This window comes from Ornithorhynchus anatinus, chromosome 7 (assembly GCF_004115215.2).
Source record: "Ornithorhynchus anatinus isolate Pmale09 chromosome 7, mOrnAna1.pri.v4, whole genome shotgun sequence".
NCBI classification, from domain to species: domain Eukaryota; kingdom Metazoa; phylum Chordata; class Mammalia; order Monotremata; family Ornithorhynchidae; genus Ornithorhynchus; species Ornithorhynchus anatinus.
The window spans coordinates 1,949,635-1,961,831 of record NC_041734.1 but is presented as its reverse complement, the minus strand read 5'-3'; the positions used below and the strand labels follow the sequence as shown (position 1 = coordinate 1,961,831).

Below are 12,197 nucleotides of genomic sequence, written 5' to 3'. Positions count from 1 at the left end.
GCTTGACTTCTCTTGGGGAAGGGAATCCTTGCAAGATTTCTAGGGTGAAACCTTAAGGCTTTAAAAATCCGTGTCACCCTGACAGTGGTTTCCAGCCCTCCTGCCCCTAAAAGGTATTCCTCGATGCTCACGGTAGAGGTGATTCCCAGTTGAAATGGTTCTCTGTCTCCACATTCCTCAAGACCTCCTCGTGAAAATGGGGAATCGGGATGATTAATGATTATATTAAGAGCTTACGCTCTGTCCAGCACTGTACTAAACGCTGGGGTGGACGGGACACCAGGGCAGGACACAGTCCCTGCCCCACGTGGGTTTGGGTCGGAATAGGAGGGAGAACAGGTATCGAGGCCCCATTTTAACAGTTGAGGAAACAGGCGCAGAAAAATTAAGCCCCTTGCCCAAGGTCGCACAGCACTCTCCCCTCCCCACTTTGAAATCTAGGCAAACACAAAGCTGTGTACAGCTGGGCACGAACACCGGTCCACCTTCTGAATTTTTTTTCCAAGTTCCATGACAGTGGGGGTTGCCAATGGCTTGCCAGTGAAGAACTTGATCTCTGGAATGAAATGAAAAACACCGGTTACCACGGAAGGAAAATGTCAGATGTTCTCTTACTGCACCGTATTTAAAAAATGGATTCTTTCTGCAAAAAGGTCCCGAAAGTAGAACTACGCTGCCCTGAAATGACTTTAAAAAAAGAAAAATGTTAGCTGCTAAATCTTACCAAATGCCGGGCTCTGTGCTAAGTTCTGGGGTAGAGAAAAACTCGATTCGATTGGACGCCGTCCCAAATGCGGCTCACGGTCTTCATCCCCATTTTCCAGATGAGGGAACTGAGGCCCAGAGAAATGATTTTGCCCCAGGTCCCACGGCAGACGCGTGGCGGAGCCGAGATTAGTCCTCTAGACCCTAAGCTCGTCGTGGGCAGGGACTGTGTCTGTTTTATTATCGTATCGTCCTCTCGTGAGCGCTCAGCACGGTGCTCGGCACCCAGTAAACGCTCGGGAAACACGGCCGACTGACCGACCGTGGCCGACGCGACGAGGCCACAAGCCAGTCGTTAAAAGGGCAGGCAGGAGCTCTGCCGCTTCAGCCGCAGGCTGGAATAGTTCCCGAATAAGCCCCCTTATTAATTCCTTACAAGCCTATTTAAAATAAATATGGATGAGCTCATTCAGATCAATATTCGGTGAGAAAATAGCTCTCCTCCTCCCCCTCCGTATTCTTCTATATTGAATTTATAAAATATGCCCCTAGCCAAGATCCCCAGCGCGCAATAAAGCCAAAGCCGAGCTTAGCGATACGGCTCCGTGGCCTGAAAATAATACGCGTTGGAACGGGCATACGCCGCCGACTCCATCTGGCTTGGACGCCCTCTTTTTTTTCCCCCGTCGAGGTTCTTTGCCGTTCACCGGGGCCCTCCGGAACCCGAAAGCGACGTGGCCTAGGGGGTAGAGGCCAGGCCGGGGAGTCGGAGGGTCCTGGGTTCGTATCCCGGCTCCGCCGGGTGACCTCGGATAGGTCGCTTCACTTCCCTGGGCCTCAGTTCCCTCCTCTGGAAAATGGGGGTTGACGGTGGGTCGCATTCGTCCTTTCGATCGTATTTACGGAGCGCTCACCGGGCGCGTGCGGGACGGGGATTGGGTCTGACCTGATTAGCTGGTGTCTGCCCCAGCGCCTCCCTCTCGGGGCGCCGCCGGAGAGTGTCCGGTCCTCTACCGGCCTCGGCTGCGGGAGGGAGAGGCAAGCGGAGGCCCGTCCCTTCCGTTCCCAGCTCGGCCGGTGGCCGGCGAGCGGCGGGCCGGCGGCTACGAGGCGAAACGAGCCGGCCGTCGGGGGCGGAGACTCGAGTTGACCGGCGATGGTCGACCGCTTCCGGATTTTCCCCGAGAAAACTCCCGGAACGACGGCGGACGGAGAGCGGGGGCTTCTAGGAGAGATGTGTCCGAGGGTCGCCGGGAGTCGGAAACGACTCCACGGCGAAAGACAAGGGGCGGTTGAAAGGGAAAGGACCTCGTCCGCGGGTATGTGGGCCAACTCTGTTGCTCTTTCGCAAGCGCCTAGTAATAATAATTGTGGTATTTGTTAAGCGCTTACTATGAGCACTGTTCTAAGCGCTGGGGTAGACACAGGGGAAATCAGGTTGTCCCACGTAGGGCTCACGTTTTTTTTTTTAATCCACATTTTTACAGATGAGGTCACTGAGGCCCAGAGAAGTGAAGCGACTCACCCAAGGTCACACAGGTCAGACGGGTGGCGGAGCCGGGATTAGAACCCACGACCTCTGCCTCCCAAGCCCGGGCTCTTTCCACTGAGCCACGCTGCTTCTCAGCACGGTGCTCTGCACACGGGAAGCGCTGAAGAAGCGCTATTAACGAATGGATCGATTGGTCCCGGGACGCAGCGTGGGGGAGTGGCTAGAGCCCGGGCCGGGGAGTCAGAAGGTCACGAGTTCTAAACCCGACTCTGCCACTTGTCTGCTGGGTGGCCTTGGGCGACTCGTTTCACTTCTCTGGACACCTCAGTTGCCTCATCTGTAAAATGGGGATTAAGACCGTGAGCCCTGTGTGCGACAGGGACTCTGTCCAACCTGCTTTACTTGGATCCGCCCCGCCCTTAGTACGCTGCCTGGCACATAGTAAGCGCTTAACAAAAAAAACCACATCATTATTAAATCGCTTCTTAGGGACATAATCTTTGGTCTGAATAATGAGTCCCCCTTGGCCCACCAAATCAGATGGGCTGTGCGGAGAACTGACTAATCCGACCGGAATCTGGTGCGGAAGTGGAACTTCTAGAAACTCTAGAAGATTCCAAACAAAAGGAGATGCTTCCCTGCCCGGCTGACGGTCAGCGTGGGATCGGTTCCCGCGGGAACGTGCGCAAGCAGAAAAACCCGGCCGGCCCGCCGTCCTCAGCGGTGTCGATTAAGCGATCGCCGCGAGCTCTGTACTAAGCACTTGGGCGGGTACGATAACGGCGGAGTTGGCGAGACACAGTCCGTGCCCACAGCGAGCTCAAGGAGTTGGATAAATTCACAAAGGATCAGTCTTCAGGTGGTTAATAAGCAGAGGAAGGATCGGGTGTGGGGTGGCCTGGGCCGGGTCACCGGGGGAGACGCGGGGATGGAGAGGCGGGGGAGGCGAACGGTCACCACGGGAAAGGTTGGGAGACGTAATCGGTCCGCGGATGTCAGAGAGGGAGGGTAGCGTGGTGCCGCTGCCCGTCCCGGACTGGTTGGGCCGTGCGGCTGGGCTGGGATGGAGCGGCTTAGGCGTTAGGCGCCCCGGGGTTCACCTTAATACGGCCTCACCTCAAGAAGATGTGAAGCTGACCGTCGAGCGGCCTGTCCCGGCGGGGAGCGGCCTTCAGATAAAGTTCGGCCCAGCCCCGGGACGCCGGCTGGCGAAAACCAGCGTCCCCCGGCTTACCCGTCGGCGTCCGGGCCGTCGCCCAAGCAGCGGGGCGTCCGGGGACTCGTCGCCGGGGGCCGACAGTCCGCGCACACCACGTGGCCTCGCCGAAGATACCGCATCCAGCGGGTCCAGGGCCGGGCGTCCCCCGAGCACGGCGGGGACAGGGTGTCCACCCGGAACTCCACCCAGTACCTGGCGAGAGAAAGCGGGGGTCAGCCTGGACGCTCACCGCGGGCCCCCGCTCTCCGGCCGAGCCGGGCGAGGGATTGTGACCGGCCGCCGCGGGCGGGAGAGAGAGCCCCTCCGGCCGGGCGGACGTCGGCTCCCCGGCCTCGAGACCGGCCCGACGGGGGAGAGCTCCGGGGTTGAGGGGGTCGGCCGGATCGGTCGAGCGCTCGCTGTGTGCGGAGCGCCGTACTGCGCGCTGGGGAGAGGACAGGGGACCGCGGTCCCCGCCTCCGACGAGGTGACGGTCTAGAGCGGGGGGGCCGACGTTAACAGAAACGGATTTCGAGCTACGGACATCGGGGCCGGGCGGGGGGGATGAAGAAAGGGAGCGAGGGGACGACGCGGAAGGAGGCGGGAGAAGAGGACAGGAGGGCGCGGTCGGGGAAGGCTTCTTGGAGGAGGTGGGCTTTCGATAAGGCTTCGAAGGTGGGAGAGCGACTCCGATATGAGGGAGGGCGTTCCAGGCCGGAGGCGGGACGCAGGGTGAGAGGTCGTTCGATTGCATCGATCGAGCGCTTACCGCGTGCAGGGCACTTCATTCAACGCTCGGAAGGTACAATTCGGCCAAAAATAGAGACAGGCCCTCCCCAGCAACGGACTCAACCGTGCGCTCAACGATGGGCTCACCGTCCCGGCTCACCCATGTGAGACGGGGACTGTCTGATATTCATCCTTCCGCGTCCAGCCTTGGCTCCGTGCCCGGCGCGCAGTAAGCGCTTAACACGTAACGCCGTTTGAGAGTTCAGGATGCCGCCTCCCGCGCGCAGCCTCCGGTAAGGGACGGGGCTGTCGCCCGGAGCTCAGGCCCGCGTTCCCCGACGCCTCCCGCCGAGGCCGGCACCCAAAGCCGGACGGAATTAATCACCCCGCATCCTCTCGGTCGTCGGGCCGTCTTGAGGACGGAGCGGGTCGGTTCCTCTCCGGGCTGCGAGCGAAGCTCGCGATGAAGGCGGGGACTGGAAAACAGCAGAATCCCGTTACCGTCCAACCGGGTCGATCCGTCGAGCGCCCGTACGGCGCCTGGCGGACGGTGAGCGCTTAAATGCCACGGGGCAGCTGGCGGGGCCGGGATTGGAACCCGCGACCTTCCGACGGCCGGGCCCGGATGCCGCTTCCTCCGGCGATCCCCGCCCACGACGAGCTCACGGTCTGGACGGGGGAGGGGGGAGAGACCGACGGCGATAGGAATGGACGTCGATAAAAATAAATGAAATTATCCATCGTGTCTGTCTGGCCCCACCGTCCCTCTCCCCCGGGCGACTTTTCCCGGTCCCCCCGGTTGGAGCGGGTGCCCGGGACACGGGAACGAATGAGCGAGAGGGGACGTGACCCCGACGGCCAGCCGGGGAAACAATCGCGGTCTGTGTCAAGCGCTTACTGGGTGCCAGGCACCGTACCGAGCACGGGGGAGAATCCGAGCAGACGACGGTAATGGTGGCATTTGGTAAGCGCTTACTGTGGGCCGAGCGCTGTCCTAAGCGCCGGGGTGGACACGGGGGAAATCGGGCTGACCCACGTGGGGCTCACGGTCTTCATCCCCATTTTCCAGAGGAGGTCACAGAGAAGCGAAGTGACTCGCCCCCGGCTGACAAGGGGCAGAGCCGGCATTCGAACCCGTGACCTCAGACCCCAAAGCCCGGGCTCTTTCCGCTGAGCCGCGGCCGCTTCTCTCAGATGGGAGCCGGACCCGGTCCCCGCCCCACGTGGGGCCCCCGGTGTCAGTCCCCGCTGCGGAGACGGGTGAGCGGGGCCCGGAGAAGCGACCCGACGTCTGTACCGTGACCGCGGCCGCAGTCCCGGCCCCGGGGGTCGACGTACCCCAGGCAGCCGGCTCTCTCCTCCAGAGCCGGGCACGGGTCCCCGCCGTCCTGGGGCTCCCGCAGCACCGGACGCCCCCGGACCCGCTCGGCAGGCCGGCGTCGCTCCGCGCGAGCGCTCCGGGGACTCCGGGCCCTGACGACGCACGCGCGAGCTGCGGGACGACAGGAACGGAGGCCGGGGTCACTGGCCGGGAAGCCGGACCTGGGTTTCCCAGAACCTTCCGAGGGGCGGGGCGGAGCCTTCGGGTGGAGAATGACCTCTAGCGTCCTTCCCGTCCGCCCTCTGCCTCCCCGGGGGCCCGTGAGCTCTGTCGGTAATAAATAATAATGTTGGTATCTGTTAGGCGCTTACTATGTGCAGAGCACCGTTCTAAGCGCCGGGGGAGATCCAGGGTGAGCGGGTCGTCCCGCGCGAGGCTCGCCGTTGATCCCCGTTTTACAGATGAGGGAACTGAGGCCCAGAGAAGGGAAGTGACTCGCCCGCGGCCCCCCAGCTGACGAGCGGCGGAGCCGGGAGTCGAACTCGTGACCTCTGACCCCGAAGCCCGGGCTCTCTCCGCTGAGCCACGCCGCTCCCCGTAATAATGATTACGGTATCCGTTAAGCGCTTACTACGTGCCAGGCGCTGTACTGAGCACCGGGGGGGGGCGGGGGGGAGGCGGTACAGGCTAAGCGGGTCGGGCACAGCCCCTGCCCCACGCGGGGCTCCTGCCTTAATCCCCGTTTTACAGATGAGGCCCGGAGGAGCGACTCGCGGCGGTCACCCGGCCGACAGGTGGCGGAGGCGGGATTAGAACCCACGACCTCCTGACTCCCAGGCCCGGGCTCTGGCCACTGGGCCACGCCGCTGCCGCCGTCGGGGCCCACAGCCCGATCCGTGACGCGGGACGGCGCTTTTCCGTTGAGAGTGACCTCCCGCACTCTTCCTGTCTGCCTTCCGCCCACTCGGGCGCTTGCCGACTTGGAAGACGGGGAATAATAATAACGTTGGCATTTGCTAAGCGCTTACTATGTGCCGAGCCCTGTTCTAAGCACTGGGGCAAGACAGGTTGTCCCACGTAGGGCTCGCAGACTTCATTCCCCATTTTCCAGATAATAACAATGTTGGCATTTGTTGATAATGTTGGTATGTGTTAAGCGCTGGGGGAGATACAGCGTCGTCAGGTTGTCCCACGTGGGGCTCACCGGCTTCATCCCCATTTTACAGATGAGGGAACTGAGGCCCAGAGGAAGGGAAGTGACTCGCCCACGGTCACCCAGCTGCCAAGTGGCGGGGCCGGGTTTCGAACCCATGGCCTCTGACTCCCAAGCCCGGGTTCTTTCAACTGAGCCACGCTGAGACTTTGAGTCCCACGTGGGACAGGGACCGTGTCCACCCTGATTTGCCTGTATCCACCCCAGCGCTTAGTACAGTGCCTGACACATAGTAAGCTCTTAAATGCCACAATTATTATTTGTATTATATTACTATTATACATTTTAATAGATCATATTCTTCTCTGCCAGCAGGCCCTGATTAGGGGGCGGGGGGAGCCCTGCCCTGCAGCAGGTGGATTTATTTGTATTGCTGTTCGTTCATTTGATGGTATTTATGGAGCGCTTCCTGGGCGCAGAGCACTGTCCTAAGCGATCGGGAGAGTCCGGCGCAACAATAAACGGTGACATTCCCTGCCCACGACGAACTGACGGTCTGGAGAGGGGGGAGGCAGACATCACGTGCTCAGCGCTTAGGACGGCGCTTAGCACATAGGAAGCGCTTAACAAATACCATCATTATAAAAATCGTCAATACAGATAAATAAAATTACAGATCTGACGTCCGGCTCCCCCCACAAGACTGTCAGCTCGTCGTGGGCAGGGAATACTAACAATGATGTTGGTATTCGTTAAGCGCTCCCTAGGTGCCGAGCACCGTTCTAAGCGCCGGGGGAGATCCGGGGTCATCGGGTCGTCCCACGGGAGGCTCACGGGCTTCATCCCCATTGTACGGATGAGGTCACTGAGGCACAGAGAAGAGCAGTAATAATAATAATGGTATCTGTTAAGCGCTTACTCTGTGCAGAGCGCCGTTCTAAGCGCCGGGGGAGATCCGGGGTCATCGGCCTGTCCCACGTGAGGCTCGCGGGCTTCATCCCCATTGTACAGATGAGGGAACTGAGGCCCAGAGAAGTGAAGTGACTCGCCCACAGTCACAAGGCTGACAAGCGGCAGAGCCGGGACTATCGATGTACACGCCCAGCAGCGTGGCTCAGTGGCAAGAGCTTGGGAGTCGGAGGTTGTGGGTTCTAATTCCAGTGCTCGGCACGTAGTAAGCGCTTAACGAATACCGACATTATTAACGCCGGCTCCCCCCACTTGGCAGCTGGGTGAGCTTGGGCGCATCGCTTGACTTCTCCTCAGGGCCTCAGTTCCCCTCATCGGTCAAATGGCGAAGAGCGTGAGCCCCACGTGGGACCACCCGATGACCCTTTATCTCCCCCAGCGCTTCGAACGGCGCTCGGCGCGTAGTAAGCGCTTAACAGATGCCGTCGATATTATTGTGAATGAATGACTGCTTGCGTGAATGAAGAGGAAAAAGCCCCTGGGCGGCGCCCGGCCCGGTGCATCTTGTCGATCGGGGTGAGGACGGACGCGGGAGACCCTTCCTGACGGCCGGACACGGTAAGTCATCGATAAATATCATTCACCGACCGATCGACCGATCGATCGTCGACCGCCGGAGCCCCCCGCGGAGAAGCCCCGGGGATAATACCGATCACGGTATTATTAATGGATGGGTATCGATCTCGTCAACGAGAGTTACAGACATCCGGAAGCAGCGGGGCTCAGCGGCGAGAGCCCCGCCTTGGGAGTCCGAGGTCGTGGGTTCGAATCCCAGCCCCGCCACCTGCCTGCTGGGTGACTTTGGGCGAGTGGCTTCACTTCCCTGGGCCCCATCTGGAAAACGGGGATGGAGACTGGGAGCCGCACGGGGGGCCACCTGATCACCTTGCATCTCCCCCCCCCCCCCCCCACCCAGCGCTTAGAACATACTAAGCGCTTAACAAATACCAACATTATTATTAGATCTCATTAGCTATAATTCTATTCATTGCTACTGATGCCTGTTTGCTGGTTTTGATGCCTGGCTCCCCCTTCTAGGCTGTGAGCCCGCTGTGGGCGGGGAGGGTCTCTGTCGCCGAATTATACTCTCCCAAGCGCTTAGTCCGGTGCTCTGCACACGGTAAGCGCCCAATGAATAGGAGGGCGTGAATGAATGGGATCTGTTAAGCGCCTACTATGTGCCAGGCACCGTACTGAGCGCCGGGGCGGGATCCGAACCGGTGGGGTCGGACGCGGCCCCCGGTTCTCCATCCCCGTTTTCCAGACGAGGGAACCGAGGCCCGGGGGAGGGACTCGGTCGAGGTCCCGAGGGACCCGAGGGTGGTGACGAGGGTGTCGTTTAAGCGCTTACTACGTGCGCCCGGGGGACCCTCGAGGCCGGTCCTGAAAAACTTCACAATAATAATAATAATGTTGGTATTCGTTAAGCGCTTACTCTGTGCCGAGCGCCGTTCTAAGCGCTGGGGGAGACCCGGGGCAATCGGGTGGTCCCCCGTGGGGCTCCCGGTCTTCATCCCCATTTTCCAGAGGAGGCCACCGAGGCCCGGAGAAGCGACTCGCCCGCGGTCCCCCCAGCCGCCGAGTGGCCGACGCGGGATTCGAACCCGTGGCCCCCGACTCCATAAGCCCCGGAGCCCCGCTGCTTCTCATCCCCGCGGTGCTGTTACGGCGTGCAGAGCACTGGGCTAAGCGCTGGGAAGGGGCGATTCGGCCACCGATGGAGATGCCCAAGCATGGATTCGGGGGGCGGGGGGGGGGGGAGGTCGGGGGGCTCCCCCGGCCTTGGGGATTCCTACCTGGGCAGGAATCGGGGGGGGGGGGGGTGGTCGCAAGCTTCGGAGGAGGCGGGCCCGACCCCCGGGCCCAGCAGGACCAGCCACAGGACCCCCACCCTCCTCATGGCCGGACCCCGCCCCATCCCAGACCCCCCCCCCCCCACCCCTCGGAGGGCGGGGAGACCACGACGGCGACTGTAATTAGCCACCGGAATTAATGAGGGTGGCATTTCTTAATAATAATACCCACGGCATTTGTTAAACGCTTCCTCTGTGCCGAGCACTCTTCTGATGACGATGTTGGTGTCGGTTAAGCGCTTCCTACGTGCAGAGCACTGTTCTAGGCGCTGGGGGAGATACGGGGGTCATCGGGTTGGCCCCCGGGAGGCTCGCGGTCTGGATCCCCATTCGACGGATGAGGGAACTGAGGCACTGTAAGCCCGTCAGAGGGCGGGGACTGTATCTGTTGCCCATTTGTCCTTTCCAAGCGCTCAGTACGGTGCTCTGCACGTAGTAAGCGCTCAGTAAGCACCACCGAGCGAACAGGGGGCAGAGCCGGGAGTCGAACCCATGCCCTCCGACTCCCAAGCCCGGGCTCTCTCCACCGGTGGGTGTCGGTGCAGCCTGGCTCGGTGGAAAGAGCCCGGGCTTGAGAGTCGGAGGGCGTGGGTTCTAATCTCCACTCCGCCGCTCGTCAGCTGGGTGACCTGGGGCAAGTCGCTTCTCTGGGCCTCAGTTCCCTCATCTGTCAAATGGGGACAAAGACTGTGAGCCCCACGTGGGACAGCGCGATCACCTTGTATCCCCCTCAGCGCTTAGGACAGTGCTTGGCACATAGTAAGCGCCTAACGAGTGCTTGTCATCATCATCATCGTCAGGCGTCCGCCCGACGTCGGCCCTGGACCCGAGAAGGGGCCTCGGAAACAGCGATGACCGGTCTGGGTGGGCAGAGGGGAGTTGGAGCCGGCGCCCGCTGGGAAGGGTGTTTCGGTCGGTGAGTCAGTCGTATTTATTGAGCGTTCACTTGGAGCAGGGCACTGTACTAAGCACTTGGGAGAGGACGATAGGATAATAGACACACCCCCTGCCCACAACGAGCCGACAGTCTAGAGGGGGTGCGGCGAGGTGAGGTGGCCGGGGGGAAACCGATCCCGGGGCCGAGAGCCCCCCGCCGAGCCGGGATAATGGTGGGGGGACTCAGGGTGCGTGTAGTCTAGCGGCTAGGGCCCGGGTCTGGGAATCAGAAGGACCCGGTGGTGTTTGTTAAGCGCTTACTATGTGCCGAGCACCGTTCTAAGCACTGGGGGAGATACAGGGTCATCGGGTTGTCCCCCGTGGGGCTCACGGTCTTCATCCCCATTTGACAGGAGAGGTGACCGAGGCCCAGAGAAGGTAATAATAATGTCGGTCTCTGTTAAGCGCTTCCTAGGTGCCGAGCACCGTTCTAAGCGCCGGGGGAGATACGGGGTCATCGGGTCGTCCCACGGGAGGCTCACGGTCTTAATCCCCATTTTACAGATGAGGTCACTGAGGCCCGGAGAAGTGAAGTGACTCGCCCACAGTCAGCTGCCAAGTGGCAGAGCCGGGATTCGAACCCCTGCCCTCTGACTCCCAAGCCCGGGCTCTTTCCACTGAGCCACAGGTAAGCGAGTTGCCCGGAGTCACCCAGCTGACAAGTGGCGGAGCCGCGATTAGAACCCACGACCTCCGACTCCCAAACCCGGGCTCTTTCCATTGAGCCGCTCCCCGCCGCGCCACTTGTCTGCCGCGAGACCTTGACCGAGTCACCCGCTTTCCCCGGGCCTCAGTTCCCTCGTCTCTAAAAGGAGGATTAAGACGGCGAGCCCCGTGTGGGACCGTGTCCGACCTCGTACCCCTCCCGGCGCTTAATACGGTGCCTGGCACGTAGTGAGCGCTTAACAAACAGCGCCGTCATCATCGTGATCATTATTCGGACAGGAGCGGGGTCCCCCGGGCCACCTGGGATGGCGAGGGGACGGGTCATGGTGAGGCCCACCCCCTCCCCGCCCGCCCGGCATCCGTCGTGGCCACCGGAGAGGCCCTCCGGGGATGGGCCCCACGCGGTTCCGGCGGGAGGGAAGGGGCGGGAATGTGTCCCCCCCCCCCCCCGGCCCTCGATTCTAGGAAAGGAGTGGGTGGGCAACCTCGCCACTGCCAGCGGGCCTGGCGCGTGGGCGGATCGCCGCCGCCTGTGTCCTCCAGCCCGGCCACCGCCAACTCCAGGCCTTCCCCTGCCCCCCGGGCCTGCCCGCACCTTTCCCTCGGACGCCCCCCTAAGGGCCCGGGCTATGTCCTGAGCGCCTTCTACGGGGCGGTCGTCCTCCGTGACGGCGAGGATCGCGTCGGAGGGCGCGTGCGGCCGACGGGGCCGAGGCCGCACCGACGGTCCTCCCTCCCACCCCCGGCTGCCTCTTTCTGAGGACGCCCTGCTCCCGGAGACGTGGTCCCTTCTCCACGGCAGAGCGCTCCGCCGGTCCGTCCTTAATAATTGGGGCATTTGGTAAGCGCTTACCGTGTGCCGGGCACCGTGCTAAGCGCCGGGGCGGATCCAAGCCAATCCCACCTGGGGCTCTCCATCCCCATTTTCCAGATGAGGGAACTGAGATCCAGAGAATAATAATTGTGATAGTTGTTAAGCGCTTACTATGGGCCCAACCGTACTAAGCGCCGGGGCGGATCCAAGCCGACGGGGTTGGACCCGGTCCCTGCCCCACGTGGGGCTCCCCATCCCCATTTTCCAGACGGGGGAACTGAGGCCCAGAGAAGTGACTCGCCCAAGGCCACACGGCAGACAGGCGGCGGACCGGGGATTGGAACCCGGGACCTTCCGACTC

The 12,197-nt window shown here is 61.7% G+C and overlaps 1 protein-coding gene across 1 annotated transcript; it reads right to left on the bottom strand.

The window, feature by feature from the left end:
* Positions 1–379: 379 nt before the first annotated feature.
* Positions 380–9,467, bottom strand: SBSPON (somatomedin B and thrombospondin type 1 domain containing). Its single transcript, XM_039912522.1, is given in 6 exon segments — positions 380–500; positions 502–556; positions 3,432–3,608; positions 4,510–4,600; positions 5,422–5,616; positions 9,431–9,467. Coding segments are annotated over 6 exon segments (618 nt in total). The 3' UTR covers positions 380–437.
* Positions 9,468–12,197: the final 2,730 nt, after the last annotated feature.